The 27,652-nt window shown below is 44.6% G+C and overlaps 1 protein-coding gene across 9 annotated transcripts in view; it reads left to right on the top strand.

The window, feature by feature from the left end:
• The window catches only part of DOCK7 (dedicator of cytokinesis 7), a 98,410-nt gene extending 71,437 nt beyond the window's left edge, over window positions 1–26,973 (top strand). For 3 of the 9 annotated variants that reach the window (XM_069981359.1, XM_069981358.1, XM_069981353.1), the window contains 18 exons: window positions 382–517; window positions 2,360–2,456; window positions 5,264–5,360; window positions 5,446–5,580; window positions 6,186–6,338; window positions 6,983–7,141; window positions 7,987–8,087; window positions 10,428–10,620; window positions 11,110–11,253; window positions 12,508–12,639; window positions 13,674–13,688; window positions 19,099–19,224; window positions 22,885–22,974; window positions 23,087–23,323; window positions 23,467–23,610; window positions 23,992–24,098; window positions 24,407–24,574; window positions 25,536–26,973. In XM_069981359.1, the coding sequence (XP_069837460.1) occupies window positions 382–517; window positions 2,360–2,456; window positions 5,264–5,360; window positions 5,446–5,580; window positions 6,186–6,338; window positions 6,983–7,141; window positions 7,987–8,087; window positions 10,428–10,620; window positions 11,110–11,253; window positions 12,508–12,639; window positions 13,674–13,688; window positions 19,099–19,224; window positions 22,885–22,974; window positions 23,087–23,323; window positions 23,467–23,610; window positions 23,992–24,098; window positions 24,407–24,574; window positions 25,536–25,578 (2,277 nt within the window). In that variant the 3' untranslated portion in view covers window positions 25,579–26,973. Of the gene's footprint in view, window positions 1–381; window positions 518–2,359; window positions 2,457–5,263; window positions 5,361–5,445; window positions 5,581–6,185; window positions 6,339–6,982; window positions 7,142–7,986; window positions 8,088–10,427; window positions 10,621–11,109; window positions 11,254–12,507; window positions 12,640–13,673; window positions 13,689–17,314; window positions 17,639–19,089; window positions 19,225–22,884; window positions 22,975–23,086; window positions 23,324–23,466; window positions 23,611–23,991; window positions 24,099–24,406; window positions 24,575–25,535 lie in introns of those variants that run through there. The other 6 variants (XM_069981362.1, XM_069981357.1, XM_069981356.1 and 3 more) reach the window with 4 other exon arrangements.
• The last annotated feature ends 679 nt before the right edge of the window (window positions 26,974–27,652 follow it).

Below are 27,652 nucleotides of genomic sequence, written 5' to 3'. Positions count from 1 at the left end.
CTTTCCAGCCTTACACAGTGCTCTCTGCTGCCACCTGTCTGTAACAGGAACTGTCCAGAGCTGGAGAGTTTTGCAATGGGGATTTGGGCAGTTCCTGATATGGACAGTGGTAGCAGCAGAGAGCACTGCGCTAGGCTGGAAAGAATACACCACTTCCTGCAGGGCATACAGCAGCTGATAAGCACTGGAAGGCTGGACATTTTTAAATAGAAGTCATTTACAAATCTGTTTAACTTTCTGGCATGAGTTGATTTGAAAGTTGTTTTTTGCCGGAATTCCCCTTAATAACATTATCAGAAAAGCGGCTTGAAATGCAGGGAAAAGCAGATTGCAGGAATTGGCGGCAGGATTGTTAGTAACTTCTCATTTCCTCTACTTCAGGGCAAGAAAGCTTTTGAGCGAATGAACAGCTTGACATTCAAGAAATCGAAAGACATGAGAGCCAAATTGGAGGAAGCCATCCTGGGCAGCATCGGGGCCCGACAGGAGATGGTCAGAAGAAGCCGAGGTCAGCTTGGTAGGTCTGCCCAGACCAACTCTGCCAGAACTGTCCAGATCCCTGGGACAATAGACAAATAGACATCCCCCATCATAAGGTTATTGTCAGAGTTGGTCTGTAAGCAGAGGAAGCAGGGTCTCCAACCTGTCAGTAAATCAGGAGTGATAGTCAGCAAGCTGCTGTTGGTGGAGCTTGTGACTGTTATGTGTGTGATCATATAGTGCTATAGAACTGTCCCATATACTCAAAGTAACCAGAACCAGAATACATGAGACCCTAAGATCTGTCATAGGCAGCTTGTTGATTGTTTTCAGGTCCCCAAAACTTTTTTTGTACAAAGCGAAAACAAAACTACAAAAAAGAAGAAAACTACAAACAAATAATAATTCTTTTATTTATATAGAGCTAACTTATTCTGCAGTGCTTTACATCACTCAGTATTTAACAGCTACTCTAGATTTTACTTTGTCATGCCCGACCAATGGGATGTGTAGACTGTTAGGGAATGCTGGGAGTTGAAGTTATGCAACTGTTGGACACCTCTGGTCTAAGGGCCCTATTCCACCGGACGATTAGCGTTCAGATTATCATTAAATCGTTCGAATCTAAACGATAATCGTTCGGTTGAAATGCAGTTAACGATTAACGACCGACCGAACGAGAAATCGTTGTTCGCTTTATAAGACCTGGACCTATTTTTATCGTTGCTCGTTCGCAAAACGTTCGCAGAGAATAAGACGTTGTTCAGTCGTTCGCAATAGATACAAACACAATAGCGAATAAATAGCGTAGAAAAAATGATCGCAATTACGATCATAAGTAACGATTATCGTCCCATAGAAATAAGTGAACGTTTTCAGGTCTTTCGCAATAGCGGTCGTTTGAAATCGTTAACGATTATGCAAACGATAATCGTCTGGTGGAATAGGGCCCTTAGGGTCCTGTTTCATGGCCCGATCAATAATGTAAACGAGCGCCGATCTGCTAGATCTGCGCTTGTTTACTTGGCCTATTACTCCGCGGATAATCGTTTAGCCCTTGTTAAAACACCATACTTTAAACATGTTGCTGGTCTTCTCCTGCGCTCCTCCTCCTTCCCGATCCCATGCGCAGCAGCAGCTTCGGTGCGGCCTGTCTGAGCTGACAGACCGCTCAACCAATCACTGGCTGTGGTGTTCCTGGCCAGTGATTGGCTGAGCAGTCTGTCCGCTAAGACAGGCCGCACCGAAACTGCTGCTGCGCGTGGGACCAGGAAGAAGGAGGAGCGCAGGAGAAGACCAGCAACATGTTTAGGTAAAGCATGGTGCTTGTGAAATCGCCGGTCACACTCATCGCTGTTCCATGCAGCGATGCGCGGTCGGTGCCTGTTGATTTTAGGTTTGAACCTAAATGAAAATATCAGCTGATTACACGATCATCGGCTGATCATTGTCTCTATTCCACGGAGCGATAATTATATTATCACTTTCTGTAATAGGCCCCTTAGAGTAGGGTGACACACATTGTTAGGGAATGCTGGGAGTTGTAGTTATGCTACAGCTAAAGAGCCATAGATTAGGGACCTCTGGTGTTCTATTGTGCTCGGTGTCGCCCCCTGTCAGTCCTATAAGAACTATTATCATTGCAGAGATACTTTTTGCTCGTGGAGTATCTGCTGTTACTTGTTAATATGTAGGAGTCTAGAAGTCGTAAACAATGTATTGCAGATTGTGGGATTTTTTTTTTTCCTTTGGCTGTGACTTTGATTTAGCGTACGGCACAGAGGTAAATCACCGGCCTTTAGTGCCCTGCAGATTTATGATGTGTCACGCTATGCTCCGCTACCTGAAGATGCTGACGAAGCTGCACTTTTCTTGGCAGAGAGGAGCCCGTCTGGAAGCGCCTTTGGCAGTCAGGAGAACCTACGCTGGAGGAAGGAGATGACGCACTGGCGGCAAAACACAGATAAGATGGACAAGTACGAATCTCATCACTGATGATGTCATATAATGTCACTTTACATTAAAGTGTCACTGTCGGTTCCTTTTTTTTTTTTTCCAGAAATCAATAGTACAGGTGATTTTAAGAAACTTTGTAATTGGGTTTATTAGGCAAATATGCCATATCTGCATTCAGAAAGCCTTTCCCCAGGTACCCCCCCCCCCTCCTCTCTCTCATTCACTGCTCGTTATCAGGAAACCTCAACTCTTTTACATCAGTCGAGCCCTGTGTAACCTATGGAGAGGGGAGGGGGGAGGAGGGAGGAGGGAGATAAGTCACCAGCAGAGAACAAAGGATTACACAGTGGGAGCTGTGTGAAAATTGCTATTCAGTGGTCAGAGAGGTCAGTGCTTACTCCAGAGGATATAGCCTGGTGATGTAGCTGTAAATTAACTTTTTGTTGCCCTGTTTTGGTGCCTCATCTCCCTCCACCCCTCCTCTGTCCATAGAAAACCATGAAGACAGGGGGGAGAGCTTCAAACTGCTTTTACATGATAAAAATGCATTTTTCGGCTAATAAACCCAATTACAAAGCTTCTTAAAATCGCCTGTACTATTGATTTCTGCCAAAAAAATGTAAACGACTGTGACACGTTAAGCTATCCCGAGGCTTATGGGGTAGGGCCATACGTGGTGTATTAGCTGCAGATCGTCTATCCACACCCCGTGGGACGAATCTGCAGAAACCGATCTGTGCATGTCATCATACACATCAAACCCTTTGACTTTCATAGGAACGTCAAAGTCTGCAAGTGTGAATTGTTAAACCGAATTCACTCGTTGCAGATTTTATTTTTTTTTTGTCATTCTCTCAGTCTTCTGAATGCAGAAATAACCCCATTCAGATGTATGGAGATTATTTACACTCGCAATTTGGGAGGATATAATGGCATGACGTTATATCACCGTAAGACATGGGAATAATTGAGCGTTTCCGTTCTGGTGACTGCTCCTCGCGGTCTCCTCTTTCCCCGTCCTAATGATAACTTTTGGTTGTCTCTCCACATGCGCTGTGTATATAGAAGCCACAAACCCTGCAGGTACAGTGTCTGTAGTGTGTCCCCTTCTCCATAACAGTCTGCATTTTATGGATTCCCCCCAATGTTGTGATAACCTGTAGTCTGAGATATGACGTTACTTGTGTATTCATCTTTTATTCAGTATGCGTTTTTACTTTTAGATGTTTAAATATGTTGTCTGTCTTGTAAGTAAAAAAAAAAAAATACAGGTTATCCACAGAACTTAGTTCTTGTTTAGAGGGAAACTACCTAAACGTTGTTACTTTATAAGTACATTACCGGTTACTAGTTACCAGCTGTTCTGCTGGTGGGGTCACTGTGTGATGTAATGTATGTACACAGTGACCCCACTCGCAGAATAGTGAGCGCAGCTCTGCAGTATAATACAGGATGTGACTCAGGATCAGTACAGGATAAGTAATGTAATGTATGTACACAGTGACCCCACTCGCAGAATAGTGAGCGCAGCTCTGCAGTATAATACAGGATGTAACTCAGGATCAGTACAGGATAAGTAATGTAATGTATGTACACAGTGACCCCACCAGCAGAATAAAGTACAGGATAAGTAATGTAATGTATGTACACAGTGACCCCACCAGCAGAATAGTGAGTGCAGCTCTGGAGTATAATACAGGATATAACTCAGGATCAGTACAGGATAAGTAATGTAATGTATGTACACAGTGACCCCACCAGCAGAATAGTGAGTGCAGCTCTGGAGTATAATACAGGATGTAATTCAGGATCAGTACAGGATAAGTAGTGTAATGTATGTACACAGTGACCCCATTTGCAGAATAGTGAGTGCAGCTCTGGAGTATAATACAGGATATAACTCAGGATCAGTACAGGATAAGTAATGTAATGTATGTACACAGTGACCCCACCAGCAGAATAGTGAGTGCAGCTCTGGAGTATAATACAGGATATAACTCAGGATCAGACTGTATTAGATTAATAGTCATTATATGGGGTATTTATATGTTGGGACCCCATGGAGCAGTGGGTGATGCTGTTAGTAGCTGTTCTGCGTCCCTTTTATTTTGGAAACTTAATCACATGAGCCTAAAAATCTTCCCACTACCATCTCTCATGTCTGTGGCTAAGATAACTGTACCTCCCACCATCACAGTGTTTTAGTCTTTATAGATCTGTGGGAGTCTGATGTGAAGTTGTTGTCATGGACTTTATATACTAACTGTGTCTGCATGGCTGATGTTACATGGAGCATATATTTCCTCTTTGCTTCTTGTTTGTCCTTGTTACAGTCAATGAATATAAATCTTAAAATCTGTGATCCAGCGAGGCTTTTGGTAGAGTTTACATGGTTACATTGCTCTTATGGGAGTTGTAGTTCTGCAGCATCTCGAGAGGTCACTTTAGACTGTACTAGGTATACTAATATACACCTATGCTATTGTATGTATAAGGTTTAATTTTCTTGTCAGCCATAGAAACCTCTATTCCTTACACTTCAGGTTTACAGCTAGATGTAAAATGTACAGCAAGGTGTATATTAAAGGGAAACTATCAGCAGGTTAGATGAATCTAACGCGCTGATAATTTCCCCTTAAATCTGGCATCGGTGAGACGCCAGTCCCGTCAGTCATGTGATCTTATCCGTAGTCCTCCTGTGTTATATCACATTTTAGGCTCTCTGAAGTAGTCGTGAAACGCGTGGTGTACGGAGCAGATGTGCTTTCTGTTATCCAAAGTCTTTACTGTTTACTTTGGTATTAAACTCTCTCCTCTCCTACAATAGATCCAGAGCAGAACTGGAGCATGAAGCCCTCATAGACGGTAACCTGGCCACCGAGGCCAATCTGATTATTCTGGACACGTTGGAGATTATAGTCCAGGTGAGACTCCTCCTTTAGTGCAAAAAATTTACGTTCTGGATGTGAAAGTGGGTAAAGTCTTACATCTTTGTTTTTTTGCCCCCAGACTGTGTCTTTAACAGAGTCCAAAGAGAGTATCCTGGGTGGGATACTGAAGACGCTCCTGCATAGTATGGCCTGCAACCAGAGCGCTCTCTATTTGCAGCATTGCTTTGCAACACAGAGGGCATTGGTTTCTAAGGTATGGTGTATTACACAGCATGATAATAAGGGATAAGGGAGTGCCGACCTATCAGATGAGCGCTCGCTTCCCCCCTCGTTCCCTGCTCACTGCCTGTGCCATTACACTTAGAGAGACATTGAGCGGCAGAAGGAGCTGCCCAGTGAAGTCAACGGCAGGATCCTTCAACATTTCCTATTACACAAAACGATTATCGTCCTGGACAGCCGGTAATCAGCCAAGTAAGGCCAATAACCGATTTGTGTAATAGGGCTTTAAGTGGTAGCATAGTCGTAATAAATTTCCTTCATTAGCAATGTTCTGTACTCTATGGAAACATAACAGCAGGTGGGGATCTCCTTACCTGGTGTTAATGACAATGCCCCTTTAGGGCCGGTTCACACTACGAATCCCTCCTGCAATGTCTTTGAATCAGAGGGCTTGCGCGCCTCCACTCTCCGCTCAAAGAATTGACATGTCAATTCTTTGAGCGGAGAGTGGAGGCACCCGAGCCCTCCCATGGACAGAGGTTCCTGGTGGAATGGATCACACTGACAAGTTGTATCTTTTCTTCTTTCAGCATTATTATTCTTACTTTTTTTTTTTTTTTTGCTTCTCTCATCCAGTTTCCTGAGCTGCTGTTTGAAGAGGAGACGGAGCAGTGTGCCGACCTGTGTCTCCGGCTACTCAGACATTGTAGCAGCAGCATCAGTACCATCCGGTCACACGCCAGCGCCTCGCTTTATCTGCTCATGAGACAGAACTTTGAAATCGGCAATGTAAGTGCACTCGTCTTTATATTTAGTGCGCTGATGGGTATGGGTTTCCTGATTTGGACTAGCCTTGTATGAAGATCATTTTATTAAACTTAAATGTGGCCCTGAAGTTTATGCTGTTGCCAATCTGAAGTAATCCAGTCATATATGTTCAGCTTCCTACAGCGGTGATTTTTGGCAGAGTGCTGGGGAGAGGGAGGATGAAAAAATTAACATGCTTACACTCCCCCCCCCACCCCCGCCCCCCCTCTAGCGTTGATGCAGGTATCCCACAGCTCCAGTCCCTGGCAAGAGACGGGACCTAGGATGTGACGTATGAAAGCAACTCAGCCTGGCTGGCTGAGCAGGCCTAACACTTCACTTCCCAGGTCCCCACTCAGACCCAGAAGCATCCAGGACTAGGTGACCGAAGCTGCGGGATACCGGCACGAGCGCCAGAATGGGGAAGGTGAGAGCATGTTTCTTCATTCATCACCCTCCCCAGCACTGTGCCAAAATCACTCCAGCCTGGAGTTCTCCTTTAAATATAAATTTTACTGACAGCAAGAAGAAATTCCAACAGCTCTTTTATGTATATTAAGTTTACTATGTTCTCGTTATGGTTATCTATGTAGTTTTTGACACAGTTTGCCGATTTTACATTGCAGAATTTTGCTCGGGTGAAGATGCAGGTGACCATGTCTTTGTCTTCTCTGGTCGGAACGTCTCAGAATTTCAATGAGGAGTTTTTGAGGCGCTCCTTGAAGACAATCTTGACCTACGCCGAGGAGGATCTGGAGCTGCGTGAGACGACGTTCCCTGATCAGGTACGTGCAGTTTCCAGGTAAAGCTCAGTTTGTTTGATGCAGAACTCAAATCAGAAGCTGAAAACTCAGATACTGTGCTCGATACTGAGTTTAGAATTCCCTGCTCCCTGTATTACAACTTCAGACATAAATGATGTAATTCTGTCTGACGTCAGCCACCACTAGGGGGAGCTCACTGAAGACAGAGTTTAAAGGAAAATTAACAGCAGGTTAATAGAGTGCAACCTGCTGTTATGTTCCCATAGGGCTCAGAATGCTGAGCATAAAGGTAAATTTACATACCTTTTTCCTCCGCTTTTTTTCCCCTGAGAAATCTTTACTTTATTCAGTATGCAAATGAGGTAGTTTGGTGTACTGGGGTGGAACTACTTTCTTTCAGTGCACTGATCCAGCCCACCCCTGAGTGCATAAACAGCATTTTGCAGTGATTTTCACTGCAGATCGCTGGATCAGTATTGATGAAAAGGGGTGGGGTATATTGACGCACTGAAGGTGGTAGACTCGCCCCCAGTGCGCTGAATCGCCTTATTTGCACATTATATAAAGTAAGTTTTCCTTTTGATTGGATATGTATAAATCAGTAGTGAGCTCCCTCTAGTGGTCACTGTAGGCATAGAGAACTTTGATATATAGATGTATGCAAGGAAGCAGTGGATTTCAAGCTGTGTATTGGTAATAAAGTTGTGTTATGATATTACTTAGTATACAATGGACCATAGGGTTAGTTATTGTCGTATCACATATGTCACTTCTTGGGGCTCACGTCCTATTTTTGGAACTTTTATTTTTGATTTGTAATTTTTTATTTATTTCTTTACTTTTTCATTATGTGTTTTGTGTTTCAGGTCCAGGATCTGGTGTTTAACCTTCATATGATACTGTCTGACACGGTGAAGATGAAGGAACATCAGGAGGACCCTGAGATGCTGATTGACCTCATGTACAGGTGGGGGATGACAGGTCTTGCTGCTGCAGAAATTTTGTGTAGACTTTTGTAACCATTTTTTAGGCCCCGTTCACACGTTCGGAAAAAACACCCGAAATTCCTATCAGGAAATTGGGACAGATTTCTGGACCCATAGACTTGCATTAGTCACAGGCACCCTTCCGTATTTTTCCGGAAGCGTGTCCCATCTGGAAAATAGAACTGGATTTTTTAGAACCGGTCCGGAAGTCTTTGGGAGCGCCGGAAAACAGGACGCTTCCCTGATGCACATCAGGAAAACGTCCAGAGTTCCAGATTGGCACCCCTAGAGGTGTCAGAGGTGCCCGGCTGCCAAAGCCCGACGCCCCCAAGACCTCCAGCAAACCGCCGTCTGTGGTTACTTGTGATGTATGTTGCTCTACTTGACCATATGAAAACCCCTCTTTTTTTTTTTTTTTTTTTTCTTTCTGATCAGGAAATCCTGAAGGCATTTCCTGATGGTTTCCTGAAGTTAAAAAAAACCGATTACTGTCAGAAAATCCTGATACTTTCCTGATGTCTTTTAACCCCTAGACGACCCTGGACGTAGGGTTACGTCATGGAAGTCTGTCCCCAGACGACCCATGACATAACTGTACGTCCTGGGTGTTTCTCCCGCTATGAAGCGCGCTCCGGAGTGGAGCGCGCTTCATAGGAGGTGGGGGCCGGCTGCAATCAGCAGCCGGGACCTCACCGGTAATGACACGCTGCAGCGACCGCGGCGTTTAAGTGTAAGTGACAGGGGGAGTCCCCTGTCACTTACCGATCGGGACCCCGGCAGTGTGACTGCGGGGGTCTCGATGGTTGAAACGGACCGCCGGAGGTCTCTCACCTGCCTCCGTGCGGTCCGATCGGCGATCTGCTGCACTAAGCCTGCACAGGCAGGCTCAATGAGCAGATCGCCGATAACACTGATCAATGCTATGCCTATGGCATAGCAATGGTCAGTGTAAAAATCAAAGTAGTGAATGTAGAAGTCCCCCAAAGGGACTTCAAATGTGTGTAAAAAAAAAAAAGTTCAAAACCCCTCCCCCAATAAAAGTTTAAATCACCCCCCTTTCCCATTATATAAATAAAACATATAAAAATAAATAAATAGATAAACATATAATATACCGTAGCGTGCGTAATTGTCCGATCTATTAAAATATAACAAGCGTCATTGCGAATGGCGAACAGCGTACACGAAAAGAGGGGAAAAAGTGCGCAGATTACCGATTTTATGTTACCTTATATATTTAAAAAAAATCAATAAAAAGTGATCAAAACGTCCGATCTTCACAAATATGGTATTAATAAAAAGTAGAGATCATGGCGGAAAAAATGACACCCCATACAGCCCCGTAGGTGAAAAAATAAAACCGTTATAAGCGTCACAATAGGCCCATTTTATTAATATTTAATTGCCAAAAAAAAGGATTTCATAAAAAAAATACATATATAACATTAGAGAATCTGTGTAACCTGCATATGGTTGTGTTCGGGCTGACCTATAGAATAATAGTATCATGTCGCTGTTACCATATAGTGCATTACGTAGACACAGGAACCCCCCAAACGTTAACATATTGAAATCCTTTTTACGATTTCACCTATTTATATCTTCATAAATAATATATTTGGAATTCCATCATACATGTTATGGTAAAATGAATGACGCCATTACACAGTACAACTATTCCTGTAAAAAACAAGCACTTACATGGCTTGTAGATAGAAAACTGAGAGTGCTGGAGCTCTTAGAAGGGGAGGAGGGAAAAACAAAAACACTAAGATCACAATTTGCGCGGTCCACTGGGTCATTTTGGGCCTGGTCCTCAAAGGGTTAAAGCCTCCTGATCAGGATTTCCTGACAGTAAAAACTGACACGGATGTGTGAATGGGGCATTAGGGCTCCAGAATTAAATGACTTTGCAAGTTTAAAGTTTTCTATCATTGTGTGTCTTCAGCTCCCATGCAGAATTATTTGTCTCCTTGGTAACAGACTACAAACAAACCATGTGTAGTCTGATCAAGCTTACTCTACTTTGTGTGCCTCCCTCTCATGAGAAGAGGAGACGGATGGAACAGAGAAGAGAGTGACACATGACTGCAGGATCAGACTACACAGGGTTTGTGTAATCTGTGACAATGAGACTCACAGCTCTGCATAGGAGCTGTATACATATGACCACATGAGATCTTTATAAAGAAACCTCATGCTACGTTACTTCATTGTTCTTTTTTATTTTAAATTCGACTACACAATAGACTTGTTGCAAAAGTCTACATGTCCATGTGCATAATTTTTTAAATATATATATTTTTTTCTCTTTGTTTTAGAATTGCCAAAGGTTACCAGACATCCCCGGATCTTCGCTTAACCTGGTTGCAGAACATGGCAGGGAAACACTCTGAAAGGAGTAACCACGCTGAATCCGCACAGTGCCTGGTGCACTCAGCCGCGCTGGTCGCCGAATATCTCAGCATGCTGGAAGACCGCAAGTATCTACCAGTTGGCTGCGTCACATTCCAGGTCAATATGCACAAACCATAGAGGAATAAAGCTACATCAGTGTGTAATGAAGAGTTCTGAAACTTTTTAATACACTTAACATTTCAATTTCTCGGCATTTTCCAAAAACTGCATCACCCCTGTCTTCAGGTTGTGTGGGGTATTACAACTCTGCACCTTTTAATGGACCCGAGTTGCAATACCACACCCAAACTTTGCACAAGAATAGTGCTGTTTTTGGAGCAAGCTGAAGCTTTGGCTGCCCAGGCATGATGGGAATTGTAGCTTTGCAACAGCTGGAGGCCTACAAGTTTGATGCCACTCAACGATGATGCCATTGCATTGTCAAGTCATGTGACAATTCCCATTTACCCATGAGATCTTGAACATGGCGCAGAACATACACACAAAGTCTGTTAGAAAGTTGCAGAAGCTTTTCCTTATTAAGATTTAAAGATCTCAGTCTACATCACAATGAGATGATCCCTTAGATTTGAACTTTTTCCGCAGAATATTTCCTCCAACGTCTTGGAAGAGTCTGCGGTGTCAGACGATGTGGTGTCTCCTGATGAAGAAGGAATTTGCTCAGGGAAATACTTCACCGAGGCCGGACTGGTCGGACTCCTAGAACAGGCGGCAGCGTCGTTCTCTATGGTAACCAAGTTTAATTACGGTGATCTCCAGACATTTTTTCACGCGGCTTCTACGCCACAAGTAACATTTTCGCAACATGGGATGAGCAGAAGGCGTTCGGCATCTGTACATCATAGGCGGCTTTTTTGCACTTAATTTGCCTCCTCTGCTTCCAAGGAAATGTTAATTTGCTATAAATACAAAAAAAGCAACGAAAGCGCCGTTCTTATCCGATCGCAACACAGCAGGAAGTGAAAATCTCATCTATCACCCAGCAGTGCGCTCCTTACACAGTGTATGCTTTCTGCTTAAAGGAGCAATGACTTGGGAGAGGGTAAAGGGGTTCACCCAATATTACAGCTTATCACCTATCTTTAGTATAGGTCTGACTTGTGGGACTCTCGCTGACGATGAGAATGGGGGTCCCGTGTCTCCCTGTGTGAATGGAGCAGTGAACAAGCGTGTAAGCCGCTGCTCTGTGGGACTGACTGAGATGGAGAGTATAGCACTCAGCTAGTGAATGGTGACAGTGGGGGAAAAGGGCAAGTGAGCTACGGTGTGCTTTCCATTCACACGTGATCAGTGGGGGTCCGATCATATATTTATCACCTATAAGTTGTAATCTTTGCATAACCCCTACGCATATCATTTTTTAATGCTGTAAAAAGGATGCATACTCACCGGCCCTGATTGCCCTGTAGCTGCAGTTTCATCAGTGCCTGAACCCTGTTGCTTCTTGCTACCTATGACTTCCATTTTGGAAGGAAATCTTAGTACAGTATGTGAATAGATTAAGCTTTGTATCATATGTTATCATGACAAAGTACCAAACAAAAAAATATAAAAAAAATAGGAGAGCGAACTTTACATCTGATAAAATCATAAATATGTATCGTTAAAAAAGGGAGCACAGATGTTACTCACGCTGAGGAGGGGAGTTTTGGAATGCTCCCCTCCACCTCCAGGTTCTCCTTCAGAAAGATCTTAGCAGGCAGGATCTTCAAAAACAAAGCATCTTTTGTAAAGCAGTAGATAGAAAATGGGAAGGAGGGGGATGAAGCTGCAGGGATGAACTCTGTCTCTGTGAGACTGCATGCTGTGATAGGGAAGGAGGAGCAGCAGAGGAGACATATGATTGGCCCACATCAGTGACATCACACCAGGAGGAGCCACCCACCCAGGAGGATTGCATATTACTATGTTATAGTTCATTATATGCTTATCCTGGCTTCTCATCCCCATCACTTACTCTTACTGGTCATGATTGTCTTTCAGGCTGGTATGTATGAGGCTGTGAACGACGTCTACAAAGTGCTTATCCCCATACATGAAGCCAACCGAGATGCCAAGAAACTGTGTGCAATTCATGGTAAACTGCAGGAAGCGTTCAGCAAGATCGTCCACCAGGTAACAGAAACGCACCTCCACACTATCCTATGGAGTCGCTCCATTGTTGCCCAAACAACAATCTATCATGTGATTCTAAAACAAGTCAGCAATAACTATTATTTGCAATAGATGACCTCAGACATTTATGTGGTGTAAATGCCCTCTAGTGCCCACCATGTTTATTGCATCTTCTGGATGAATGACTTTTACAAATTTCATACTTTGTCAGATATTACTTGTGAGTTTCTTCTTTAAGCACAGATAATACCTGACGACAATCAATGCGCCTCATCCATTCAGTCTGACATTTACCGTAGACAGCTCTCTGCATCCCACTCACATGTACAGATCAGGACACTGAGGCAGGAGGCAGCGTTTACCCCCCTGTAGTGGTGACCTTCTCCAGTGGAAAACGCTATACACCCTGCGGAGCTGGGGACCCGTCATCTCCCAGAATGTATATAAGAGCTGTGTCTTATATACTGTATTAGGTCAATGTATTAGACCCCATTACCTAGAACAATCCGGAAACATGTAAAAGTTACTGGACTATAGATAAAGAGTCATATAAAATATATATCTCATAGAGGTCAGCTGCAAGGAAGAAAAGGACACAAAATTATTCTATCTATCATCTATTTTTATCTATCTATCTATCTATCTATCTATCTATCTATCTATCTCCTATCTATCTATCTATCTATCTATCTATCTATCGTACACATAACCATCAGAAGTAACATCACTGCTTCAGATCTTTCCTTAAGTACGTCGCTCTGTTTTGTAATTTCTTATTGATGACGCAGGGTAGATGTAGGTAGCCTGTGGTTGTCTGTGGTGCGGTACTAAAATTTCCACAATGCCTTGCCTGAGTCTTGGTATGTCCGCCCCAGCCAAGGAAGCACAGAGGCTGGGTTGCTGGTTATAAACTGTGGCTCAGACATGACATGCTGGGAGTTGTAGTCCTGCCATGGCCTTAGAGCCGCGGGTTGCCTCCGCCCGTGATTGTGCACTGTTCAGCTGACGCTGTTTTTTATCTCCTTGTTACACAGAGCACTGGCTGGGAGGTAGGTAATATGCAGTCAGTACAGACCACTAATAGTCTGAGACCCTCTGCAATGCTTGACCCACATGTGCAAGCGGTGGGCTGTGTGCTGTGACCTCAATCCATTAACCATACACATTGCATTGAGACAACCCTCTGGTCATGGTAAAGTCCAGCTAGACTTAGTGCATGACGTCCACACCGTTACACTAATAAGTGATCACACTCTCATCATCCTCCAGATGTAGTGCTCTCTCCATCATCACCTCTCTCTTATCCCCCCACCTTCAAAATCAAGGGGTCGATTCAGCCTTTTTTTTTTAATTATCTTCATAGATTGCTGTAGCGGGTGGATATATAGGTGGAGGCCTTGTTGTGCAGTGATGACGGAGTGAAGGGGTTCACTACAGTTGGGTGACAACCCCTGCGGGAGCTGTTCTGGCTGCCATGTTGGTTGTCACTTAGCTTTGTGACAGATGAATATTACTAACTAAGCCAGGGGTCGATTCAGCTGTATCCACCACCATATTCAACATAGTTCATTACAAATGAAAAATGCAGGTGGCCTTGATTAACAATGCTCTATCAATTAGTGCATTCAGCGCGTCTGTAGGCTTATGCATCTCCATGGGAACAGACTACAAACAGACGCTAATTGTAGTCTGATACTAATGCATCTGAGATGCTAGGAAGGTGTTACTGCAACCAGACTGCCAGACTTTGTCATAACCATTTAAGATGTCAGGGAAGCGACTGAATAAAACCCATTAAAAACCCACTGAAACTTTGTAGTCTACTTACCATATGAATTCCTATCTTGTTCCCCATCGGGGGATTTTCAAGGCCTCAATATTATCGTTCCACACAGACCTCCCTTATATCCTACCAAAGACCCATTGTTGCTGCATCATTGGAGCTAAAAAGGAAACATTTCCAGCACCAGTAAGAGTGTGATCTGTGCTGGGGACCAGGAATGAGTTATGGAGCCATTCATGTGCCAAGAATGAAGGCATAATCATACTGAAGGCTTGGAAAAAAATAAGAAATCAGTCTAAGAATAAGATGGGGATTCCTGCTGGGGAGCAAAATGAGATGGGGAGCCATGCTGGGGACTAAGAATGAGATAGGGAGCCATGCTGGGGACTAAGAATGAGATGGGAGCCATGCTGGGGACTAGGAATGAGACAGTGAGCGATGCTGGGGACTAGGAATGAGATAGTGAGCGATGCTGGGGACTAGGAATGAGATGTGAGCCATGCTGGGGACTAGGAATGAGACAGTGAGCCATGCTGGGGACTAGGAATGAGATGGGAGCCATGCTGGGGACTAGGAATGAGATAGGGAGCCATGCTGGGGATTAGGAATAAGATGAAAGACATGCTGGGGACTAAGAATGAGATAGTGAGCCATGCTGGGGACTAGGAATGAGATGGGAGCCATGCTGGGGAGCAAAATGAGATGGGGAGCCATGCTGGGGACCAAGAATGAGATGTGAGCCATGCTGGGGACTAGGAATGAGATGGGAGCCATGCTGGGGAGCAAAATGAGATGGGGAGCCATGCTGGGGACCAAGAATGAGATGTGAGCCATGCTGGGGACTAGGAATGCGATGGGAGCCATGCTGGGGACTAGGAATGAGACAGTGAGCGATGCTGGGGACTAGGAATGAGATAGGGAGCCATGCTGGGGATTAGGAATAAGATGAAAGACATGCTGGGGACTAAGAATGAGATAGTGAGACATGCTGGGGACTAAGAATGAGATAGGGAGCCATGCTGAGGACTAGGAATGAGATGGTGAGCCATGCTGGGGACTAGGAATGAGATGGGGAGCAATGCTGGGGACTAGGAATGCGATGGGAGCCATGCTGGGGACTAGGAATGAGATGGTGAGCCATGCTGGGGACTAAGAATGAGATAAGGAGCCATGCTGGGGACTAGGAATGAGATGGGAGCCATGCTGGGGGCTAGGAATGAGATGGGGAGCAATGCTGGGGACTAGGAATGCGATGGGAGCCATGCTGGGGACTAGGAATGAGATGGTGAGCCATGCTGGGGACTAAGAATGAGATAAGGAGCCATGCTGGGGACTAGGAATGAGATGGGAGCCATGCTGGGGACTAGGAATGAGATGGGGAGCCATGCTGGGGACTAGGAATGAGATGGGGAGCCCTTCTGGGGACTAGGAATGAGATGTGAGCGATGCTGGGGACTAGTTATGAGATGGGGATCTATGCTGGGGACTAGGAATGAAATGGGGAGCCATGCTGGGCACTAGGAATATGATGGGGATCTATGCTGGGGACTAGGAATGAGATGGGGAGTCATGCTGGGGATCAAGAATGAGATGGGGATCTATGCTGGGGACCAGGAATGAGATGGGGAGCCATGCTGGGGACCAGGAATGAGATGGGGAGCCATGCTGGAGGCCAGGAATAAGATGGGGAGTCATGCTGGGGACTAGGAATGAGATGGGGAGCCATGCTGGGGACTAGGAATGAGATCGGGAGCCATGCTGGGGACTAGGAATGAGATGGGGAGCCATGCTGGGGACAAGGAATGAGATGGGGAGCCATGCTGGGGGCCAGGAATGAGATGGGGAGCCATGCTGGGGACCAGGAATGAGATGGGGAGCCATGCTGGGGACCAGGAATGAGATGGGGAGCCATGCTGGGGACTAGGAATGAGATCAGGAGCCATGCTGGGGACCAGGAATGAGATGGGGAGCCATGCTGGGGACTAGAAATGAGATGGGGAGCCATGCTGGGGACTAGGAATGAGATGGGGAGCCATGCTGGGGACTAGGAATGAGATGGGGAGCCATGCTGGGGACCAGGAATGAGATGGGGAGCCATGCTGGGGACTAGGAATGAGATCAGGAGCCATGCTGGGGACCAGGAATGAGATGGGGAGCCATGCTGGGGACAAGGAATGAGATGGGGAGCCATGCTGGGGACTAGGAATGAGATGGGGAGCCATGCTGGGGACCAGGAATGAGATGGGGAGCCATGCTGGGGACCAGGAATGAGATGGGGAGCCATGCTGGGGATCAGTAATTCAGCAATCCTTTTTTTGAGATTATTCTGTGATATTTCATGTAATCATAGTACGAAGAGGAATTTTGTTGCTTTTGTTTTAACTTTATTGCCATTTTTTAGATTTTTACATTTTTAGGGATGAGGATCTCAATTTAGCTAAATCGACCCCTGATATTGACGTTCTCCTGTGTGTAGATCGTCCTGTGTTATCTGCATGCTGTCATCCATCCTCCTCCTTACCCTGCTTTAACTCATAGGTAGGGGACCTGTGGTCTGCTTATCAACTGTGGACTCCAAATACTTGCTGGTACTTGTAGTCCTACAGTATCTGGTCAGCCACCGATCGCCTACCTTCCGCTTGCTTTTCCCGCATGTCGTTTCCAGTTAACCCTTTCCACTCCATCCACTAATCTCGCTGGCCGCTGCAGCGCCCCCAGCTCCACATCCCTATCATTTCATTTGTACTTTTCTCCAGTTGAATATTTGTTTTTATCCATTTATTTTTGATGAACCCTAATTGAAATAATTTCTGTTTTTTCCCCCCTTCACCCTCCGTCTCCCCTGGTTGCTGACCCTTCTCCCCACTTTTTACTCTTGTCTGTTGTGGTAAGTTCCATTTTCGGGATATTAAGTATGTGTCATGTAACTTCAGCCAAGAGAAAAAAATATATATATATATAACAATTGACCCAATGCGCCAGATTACCGGAATTTTTTTATTATTATTATTGATTGGAACAAAAATTTTTGAAAAGTCAAAAAAATTCACCATTTTAGTGAACTGTAACTTTTTTCCCCACTTACAGTTCTCTATGGTGGTTCTGAGGAATAGCCTGGCTGGCGCAGCACCTCCCCTTGTGATGATGTGAATGATCCCCACCCCCCGCCGCGCAGCACCGATGAGAGGGGTTTACCGCGCGTTGTATAACAATATGGTGGCTGTGCTTTGTCTCTCAGCTCTGTTAATGGCTTTTTGGTGTAATCTCCTCTCTCACGCTGCTCTATTATTTTTTTATCCTCTTGAAAATAATAGGTTGATCAGCGCTTTAGTTTCCCATAATCCTCTCTGCTACTCTGCGCGTCCGTCCTTTTTATATAGAGCTCCATCTGGTCGCGGTATATTCATCACATTGACAGCACACACACTTCAGATACTCAGCATCCTCAGGGACCTTCTGTCACCGTGGGTTTCATGGTCTGATGCCTGGTTCTAGTAATCCCAGAGGGCAAGGTTTGTTATATGAGGATTTCCTGACAAAACCTAAAAGCCCTTAAAAGGGCTTCATTCCTCTAGAATCCGCATCGGTCTTAAGGCCATTCACACAGGAGAAAAGTCATTCAAACCTGCAAATTCTGGTGTGACTGACTGTCTGATGTGTATGGGGGCCTCCCCAACGAAGGATCGGCCATGTTAAATTCCAATAGGTGGCAAATTAGGTTTGGGGGGAGTAAATATAAGGCTGGGGGGAGGGTAATCAGCTCACATCCATTTTTAAAATAATGTTCTCGTCCATCTGATTATTGAGGTGAAAGTCCACCACATAGTACAGGGGATGAAGCAACAAAATAAAACCAGTGTTAGAATCAGGGCACCTGGTCCTCTTTATGGGTTTCTCCAGATAAATTACCTTTTTAGAAATATCATTTTTTGTGGCAGTAAGAAGAGAGGTCTGAGCCCTGCCGATCCACCTTGTATCAGCTCGGAGATTTGACACACACTAGAGCAGGGGTCCAAAGCCTGCGGCACAATCCTGAATTACCTAAAAATCCTGAAGGAAGCAGTCTTGCAAATGATTTCAAACAAATCTATGGGTTTTGTTTGTGTAAAAGCTCCTATTCAGACCTATGTGTTTCCATGGCTACAGACTACAAACAAACCCTGTGTAGTCTGGTCCTGCAGTCCCATCTTACTCTCTTCACTCTTACTCCACTTCTACAGTCTGTGGGTTATGAAGAAGAGGAGACAGAAGGAGTGGAGTAACAATAACTGTAGGATCTGACTACTTTGGGGGGGGGGGGTGTAGTCTGTAACCATGGAGACACATAAGTCTGTATAGGAGCTGGAAGATGAAAAGGGTTGGAGGTTACTTAATCAGTTTTGTTAACACTTTCTATTGGTTCAGTGGTCTTTATGATATTGCACTTTACTAACCTTGTACTGACTTAGAGTTGCAGTAAAGCAGTTATCACAATGTGTAGTGCAGTTGACAGCCAGAAGAATTCTGACTTCTGCTCTGGAGGTGACTGTCATATAAGGAAATATGCAGCTCAGGATCAGTATAAGATAATTGTAAATAATGTACTTGATGTTCGGAGTATGTGATGTGATGAGTTATGTTGTGGTTATTAACCATGTGATAATTTAGCCCCTCCCACTTTTCCTTAGGTTGGGAAGAGAATGTTTGGGACGTATTTCCGCGTTGGTTTTTACGGAACAAGATTCGGAGACTTAGATGAACAAGAGTTTGTTTACAAGGAACCGGCAATAACCAAACTAGCGGAAATATCTCACCGGCTGGAGGTATAACCCATTTTACTATACTGCTCTGTGTGTGGTGTCTGTAGAGATCAGGCGTATGAGTTGTGCATGTCCATGAGGGTGGGGATCTGCTGCTTAGGGATGTTAGATGTTTATTGAAGGAAAACACCATCTGTACTATATAATTTATATAGAGAAACAGAGGTACTATTTGTATCTACATGATTTATGTAACTAAACAAAAAGGCAGTATTATCTGAGCCTGTATCATTTGTATAAAGAGATAGGGAGGCAGCACTATCTGTGTCTATATCATTTATATGTAAAGACAGGAGGGCAGTGCTATCTGTGCCAATATCATCTATATGAAAAGACAGGAGGGCAGTGCTATCTGTGCCTATATCATCTATATGAAAAGACAGGAGGGCAGTGCTATCTGTGCCTATATCATCTATATGAAAAGACAGGAGGGCAGCGCTATCTGTGCCAATATCATCTATATGAAAAGACAGGAGGGCAGTGCTATCTGTGCCTATATCATCTATATGAAAAGACAGGAGGGCAGTGCTATCTGTGCCTATATCATCTATATGAAAAGACAGGAGGGCAGCGCTATCTGTGCCAATATCATCTATATGAAAAGACAGGAGGGCAGTGCTATCTGTGCCTATATCATCTATATGAAAAGACAGGAGGCAGCACTATCTGTGCCTATATCATCTATATGAAAAGACAGGAGGGCAGCGCTATCTGTGCCTATATCATCTATATGAAAAGACAGGAGGGCAGCGCTATTTGTGCCTATATCATCTATATGAAAAGACAGGAGGGCAGTGCTATCTGTGCCTATATCATCTATATGAAAAGACAGGAGGCAGCACTATCTGTGCCTATATCATCTATATGAAAAGACAGGAGGGCAGCGCTATCTGTGCCAATATCATCTATATGAAAAGACAGGAGGGCAGTGCTATCTGTGCCAATATCATCTATATCAGTGCTTCCCAACCTTTTCCACCTCGGGGCACCCCTTGGAAAAAAAAAATTCCTCGGGGCACCCCTACTAAATAATGTTCTACAAAATAAGAAAACCGTCATACAGTGACTCACAGGTGACGTCTTCTTTGATCTGAGGAGTCACTTTCCCTTTTCCTCTCCATCCGCCATGATGATTTCTTCCAGCTACTTTTCATCTCTTCAGAACCTGCAAGACAAACAATTTAGGCTCCGCACATTTCTAGCAACTTCCTTTCTCCCTCCTGTCGGCTCCCAAAGTAACTGCGCTGTTTAATGTTATGTGCAGTAAAGTGAGTAGGAATGTGGGATGCCCCCTGTATGTAGGATCCCCCGCTGTGCCCCCATGAACTAATAATGCCCCCAGAGGTGCCCCCATAAACTAATAATGCCCCCAGAGTTGCCCCCATGAACTTATAATGTCCCCATGAACTAATAATGCCCCCAGAGGTGCCCCCATGAACTAATAATGCCCCCAGAGGTGCCCCCATGAACTAATAATGCCCCCAGAGGTGCCCCCATGAACTAATAATGCCCCCAGAGGTGCCCCCATGAACTAATAATGCCCCCAGAGGTGCCCCCATGAACTAATAATGCCCCCCAGAGGTGCCCCCATGAACTAATAATGCCCCCAGAGGTGCCCCCATGAACTAATAATGCCCCCAGAGGTGCCCCCATATACTAATAATGCCCAAGGGGTGGCCTCCATATACTAATAATGCCCCAAGAGGTGCCCTCATATACTAATAATGCCCCCAGAGGTGCCCCCATGAGCTAACAATGCCCCCAGAGGTGCCCCCATGTACTGACAATGCCCCCAGAGGTGCCCCCATATACTAATAATGCCCCCAAAAGGTGCCCCCATATATTAATAATGTCCCCAGAGGTGCCCCCATATATTAATAATGCCCTCAGAGGTGCCCCTATATACTAATAATGTCCCCAGAGGTGCCCCCATATATTAATAATGCCCCCAGAGGTGCCCCCATATACTAATAATGCCCCCAGAGGTGCCTTATATACTAATAATGTCCCCAGAGGTACCCCCATATACTAATAATGCCCCCAGAGGTGCCCCATATACTAATAATGCCCCCAGAGGTGCCCCCATGAACTAATAAGTCCCCCTGCTCTGCCCCTTAAAAAAAAAAAAACATCATACTCACCTAATCGGCGCTGTGTGGCTGCGGGCTTTCCTCCTCCTCTTCGGGCTCCATCTTGCAAGCCGCAGGGACGGGACCTCCGGCAGGCGTGATGACGTCACATCATCGCGCCTGCCGGAGAGGTCACGTCCCGGCCTCCCATAGGTTGCTGGCATGAAGTGCCGGCAGCCTATGAGAGTGAATATAGGAGCAGGACGCTGACACTTCCTGCTACTATATTCTGCTTACTTTAATGTTCCGCCCGCTCATAGTGCGGGCGGAACATCAAAGTGATCCGTGCATCCCGAGAAGCTGCGCGGCCGCAGCTTCTCGGGATGCTTAAAGAGACAGCGCACATTTCCCACCGGGATCCCGCGGCACCCCTGGAGGGTTCTCCCGGCACACCAGTGTGCCGCGGCACCCCGGTTGGGAAACGCTGATCTATATGAAAAGACAGGAGGGCAGCGCTATCTTTGCCTATATCATCTACATGAAGAGACAGGGAGGCAGCACTATGTTTGTCTATATCATCGACATGAAAGCAGCGCTATCTGTGCCTATATCATCTATATGAAAAGACAGGGAGGCAGCGCTATCTGTGCCTATATCATCTATATGAAAAGACAGGGAGGCAGCGCTGTTTGTCTATATCGTCTACATTAAGAGACAGGGAGGCAGCACTATGTTTGTCTATCGTCTACATTAAGAGACAGGGAGGCAGCACTATGTCTATATCATCGACATGAAGAGACAGGGAGGCAGCACTATGTTTGTCTATATCATCGACATGAAGAGACAGGGAGGCAGCACTATGTTTGTCTATATCATTGACATGAAGAGACAGGGAGGCAGCACTATGTTTGTCTATATCATCGACATTAGGAGACAGGGAGGCAGCACTATGTTTGTCTATATCATCGACATGAAGAGACAGGGAGGCAGCACTATGTTTGTCTATATCATTTACATGAAGAGGCAGGACTATCTGTGCCTATATCATCGACATGAAGAGACAGGGAGGCAGCACTATGTTAGTCCTGCCTCTTCATGTCGATGATATAGACAATCTGTGCCTATATCATCTACATGAAGAGACAGGGAGGCAGCATTATATGTGCGTATATCATCTACATGAAAAGACAGGGAGGCAGCACTATCTGTGCCTATATCGTCTACATGAAGAGACAGAGAGGTAATACTATCTGTGCCTACATGATTTAAATAAAGAGACAGGCACACAATATACTCTGTGCCTGCATCTATATAGAGAGAAGCAGGGAAAGAGTACTATCTGTACCTGCATCATTTACCTATAGAGAGACAGGAAGGCAGCGCTACTTGTACCTACATGATTTATGTAGACACAGGGAGGGTCATACTATCTGTATCTACATGTGATTTATATAGAAACAGGAAGACAGCACTATCTGTATCTTTATTATTTATAGAGATGGGGGACAGCACTATGTACCTGCTTCATTTACAGGAGAAACAAGAAGGAAACACTCTATAGCACTATCTAATCTGCGCTTTGTTCTCTCTTTAGGGATTTTACGGTGAGAGGTTCGGGGAGGACGTTGTTGAGGTCATCAAGGACTCCAATCCAGTTGACAAGTGTAAATTAGACTCTAATAAGGTAACACTGAAGATTTCAGCTCTTGGGTTGTGGCGGCTGCACAAGTTATTTATCTGTAATACTGTAGCGCCCGTCTGCTCAGCTCTAAGTCTGCGTTGTTGTTCCCCCGCAGGCATTCATCCAGATCACCTACGTGGAGCCGTACTTTGACACCTATGAAATGAAGGACAGGATCACCTACTTTGACAAAAACTACAACCTGCGGCGTTTTATGTACTGCACGCCCTTCACCCTGGACGGACGGGCGCACGGAGAGTTACACGAACAGTTCAAGAGGAAGACTATCCTAACCACATCCCATGCCTTCCCCTACATCAAAACCCGGATAAATGTCATTCACAAGGAAGAGGTAAAGGTCACCTGGGGCACTATAGCTGCATAACATATATTTATATATAATAAACTTTATTGACATAAAACTAAGTTGTGCAGTGTGTACAGTCAATGTGACAAATCCCTGTTGAGCCCATATATCCCCTGTGTACGATGCAGGTCATTCTGACGCCTATTGAAGTTGCCATTGAGGACATGCAGAAGAAGACTCAGGAGCTGGCCTTCGCCACCCACCAGGATCCGGCCGACCCTAAAATGCTGCAGATGGTCTTACAGGGATCGGTGGGGACGACAGTCAATCAGGTTGGTCTTACTGCTGAATGTCTTGCGTCCATCTGTGTGTCACGTGATGATTAGAGATGAGCGAATCTCAAGCACGCTCGGATACGTCCAAACCCAAGCATGTGGCACTTGACTACCGGTGGCTGAAGAAGTTGGGTGCAGCCCTAGGGAGTCCTGGAAAACATTAAGACGGCCTATGGCTGTACCCAGGCGGCCTTAGGGCTGCACTTAACTTCTGCAACCACCAGTAATTTAAATGCTGCACCTTTAGGGTCGGATGTAGTCGTCCATGCTTGAGGTTTACTCTAACGATGATGACCTCACTGAGAAATGACTGAATGTGTCCAGTCGCCATCTTGGTGGTGGGATACCTTTAATGTTCCATGTACACTTCTCTTGCAGGGTCCACTGGAGGTCGCTCAGGTGTTTTTGTCAGAAATTCCGAATGATCCAAAACTATTTCGCCATCATAACAAACTTAGACTCTGTTTTAAAGACTTTACAAAAAGGTAATTTTACCACTATCCGTTGCTACAGCAGTATTCCCCAACCTGTGGTATGTCAGCTGTTCCAAAACTACAACTACCAGCGTGTCCTGACAGCTGGGAGTTGTAGCTTTACAACCACTGATGAGGTTGTGTGCAATATTGCAGTTTAGCTCCATTGAAATATGTCGTCCCCTTATGTTATGAGCTGACCTTATTACCTCATTGCCTGATGGTGATAGTGGATGGTGGCAGTAGATCCCTATTGCTCAGGAGACACTGGGGGGTATTGCAGCCTCTTTCTGAACTTTGCCCTATGTGGTGCTTAATAGATGCGAGGACGCTTTAAGGAAGAATAAGAGTCTTATCGGTCCGGACCAGAAGGAATATCAGCGTGAATTAGAGCGTAATTACCACCGCCTCAAGGAGGCGCTGCAGCCACTCATCAACAGGAAGATCCCACAGCTGTACAAGAATGTGGTTCCCATCACATGTCACAGGTAAATCAGTAGCTGCTGTATTCAGATGAAGGAATGAATGGTGTTCTGCTGAGCTAAAGACAGGACATGTGAATTTGGTAAAATTAAAAGGGGGTTAAGAGCATAAAGGGAACCAGTCATGAATATGCAGTCCAGTCTGCAGACGCCATGTTTATAGGGCCGGGGGAGCAGATTAGATTGATATATACTTTTGTTGGGAAAGTCTTATAAAGTTCCCAATACGACAGGTGGACTAGGTGTCCTAAGGGAACAACCCCTAATGGAGGAAACCTCTCACATTGAAGATACTATTTTGCAGGCAGCACGTTATAGAGGAAGAGCTGAACAAACTGATATATAGTGTTGAAGGAAAAATTTCTGGATAACGCAACACTTTTCTTCATGTAAACCACTTCTCATTTGAGGCTAAGTAGTCTTGTGGGTGGTCCTACTCTGTGATTGACATCTTTCTCTGGTCTTATGGGTGGTCTTACTCTCTGATTGACACAAATACACAGATAGCTGTCAGTCAATGAGTAGGACCTCCTCCAGCATGTGAATACAAGACAAGTTATCCAGTGGCCCTTTCCTATAACACTAAGCTTTTCCTGCTCTATAACTTGCTGCCTGCAGATTAGACTGCATTATCAATGTGAGGTTTCCTCCATTAGGGGTTGTTCCATGGGAATGTCCCCTGTCCATTTTTTGTATGTGTTACACATAAGGATGAGCGCAACGTGTGGCTATGGCTGTATCCATTTTTTCCCAGACTCCCAATAGTTGCATTCAACTTCTTCAGCCAACCGTCTTCAAATGCCAAACCAATGAAGCATGCACTCGTCTCTAGGTGCAATGTATTAGCCTGGAGGGTTGCTCACAGGCATGGCAATTGAAGTAAATATTAGTTTTAAAACAGCCTGAGGGCTGAGTTTGACGCGTCTGATCTATGTGATGTTTTACCATTCCTTCCTGTGCACTGTAGGGATTCGTTCAGTAGAATGAGTCTAAGAAAAATCGACCTGTGAGGTGAAGAACGTGAGATCATCATCACCACTATGGAACCAATGACTGGCAGAAAGCATGGGGCAAAGGACGCAGGCATTGGTTACACTGAGAGAACAGACACCAGTCCTGCACGCTGCCACATTGTGACTGTGAGAGTGTCAGACTGTTACAGGATGCTTCCTTCTGCATTTCCCATCATTTCACTTTTTATTTCCTGTGGTACAAGAATCCATTTTTATCGCTATTTATACATTAACTTGTATTATGTTTATATTAATTTATATTCCATGTTGTCATTTTAATCATTTTTTAAGGTACTTTCATCCGCTTTGTACATTCTCACACAATATTTTTCCGGCACAGCTCTGTATGTCTTTATATCACAAACTAAAATACAGCCATAAAGTTATGAATCGGTACAAGAGACACAAAGGGTTAAGATGTCCTGTTCTGGCTCCATACTGTCAATCTTCTACCTATTTCTAGATGCTAATTGTAATGTTTTCTCTCCGAATTTGCTCAAGCTGGATCTGTGCAGGATCAAAGGAATTTGGTGGTCTTTTTTGTTTTTATGGTTGCCGGTCCTGACAACATTCATAGAGATTATTCTTTTCGCATGAAATGTATTTCTGGCAATGGCATCCACAGTCTTCTGACCTCCATGATGGCCTCATTATGATCATGGAAGGTTGACTGTCATTTCCTCCCTATGGCCAGCACTTTGCACCTGTCTCTCTTCACTCCTCTATGCTCTCTCAGGACTGTCTGCTCCAGCCATGGATGTGCACATGTGGGATGAAGGGGTTTTTACTTAATTTATTGGACAGAAGAATTGCAAATGATGGTACGTCTGTCTACCCTACACACAAAAAGGTGGAGAATGGCTAAGTTCCAGTGTGGTGGCAAAAAACCTGACTGGTCAATTCTTCACCATATGATCTTCCATTGCAGCTGGACATCTTTTTATGTTGTCTTCTTGTGACACTAGAGTAGAAGCACCTTCAAGAAACATTACTTTCTTTATGAAGCAATTTCTATTTTCTTATTCAGCCTTTGCCACTACATGTCTATGGCTCATGCTGGGAGTTGTAGTTCTGCCACTGTTCAGAGTGTCCTTCTCTACACCCATAAGCAATGAGAATATACAGTGATTTCCACTGAATTGTGGAGTTGGCATAGGCAGATTTTAGGGTCCAGGACTTGTCCTCTATTCCCTCTTAGGTAGGAGTTCTTTACACAGCACAAGTTACTTTCCAGCCACCCCGCACTAAGGGATCGGAAAAGTTTTCAAGGTGACGGCAATCTGACGGGTTAACAAATTGTGGCTATTTATTGCTCTACAGCCTTTGTGCTCAGATTATATTCCGTGTATATTTTGTATTGTATTATTTGGACTCATTAAACTATGAAATATTTTTACTTGTGAGATCTGAGTCATTTGTACCATTGGTCTTATACTAATCCATAATGTGGGTTCTGGTTTTCAGATACAGACCACCAAATCCTCTGCGCACACTGAATGCTTACAAGTTTTATATAACTTGCTGACATGGGATATTTCCACTGTATTAGCATGTGGAAGTTTAGAAATCTCCAGTGCCAGGTCCACTGATTTATTAGGTGTGTCACCTCAACCTACACAGATTATACAATGCACATATTCCCATGGAAGCTAGCTTTTGGAATGTGAAGTATACTATATAGCAGCTGCCAAATCTGCTTCCCCTTCTATAGACAACTCTGGGTTCAGATTATGTTAACCAGTGAAGTCATTGCTGAGCTGATTTTTTTTTTTTTTTGTACAATAGATCTAGCAGGAAAGGAAGTGTTCTTGATAACAGAAGGAAGCATTTTTGTCTGATAAGATATATTACAAAGTTCCTTATAAGTGCTTGTACTATTGAACTATGTAATGTTTAGAGAAACAATTTATTAAAGTTCTCAGAAGGGGGGGGGCGGAGCTAGCCGCGGCCATGCTCGGACGTGTTTGACTAGAGCTCCGACTCTGCAGCTAAAATAACTGGCATTATCCTGCAGAAATTCAGAGGCCACCAACATCAAACATACCCAGATTGCGCCTGGCTACAACCATGA

Source organism: Dendropsophus ebraccatus, chromosome 8 (assembly GCF_027789765.1).
Source record: "Dendropsophus ebraccatus isolate aDenEbr1 chromosome 8, aDenEbr1.pat, whole genome shotgun sequence".
NCBI lineage: Eukaryota > Metazoa > Chordata > Amphibia > Anura > Hylidae > Dendropsophus > Dendropsophus ebraccatus.
The sequence above is the reverse complement of the archived record's forward strand: the minus strand, read 5'-3'. Positions and strand labels throughout refer to the sequence as shown.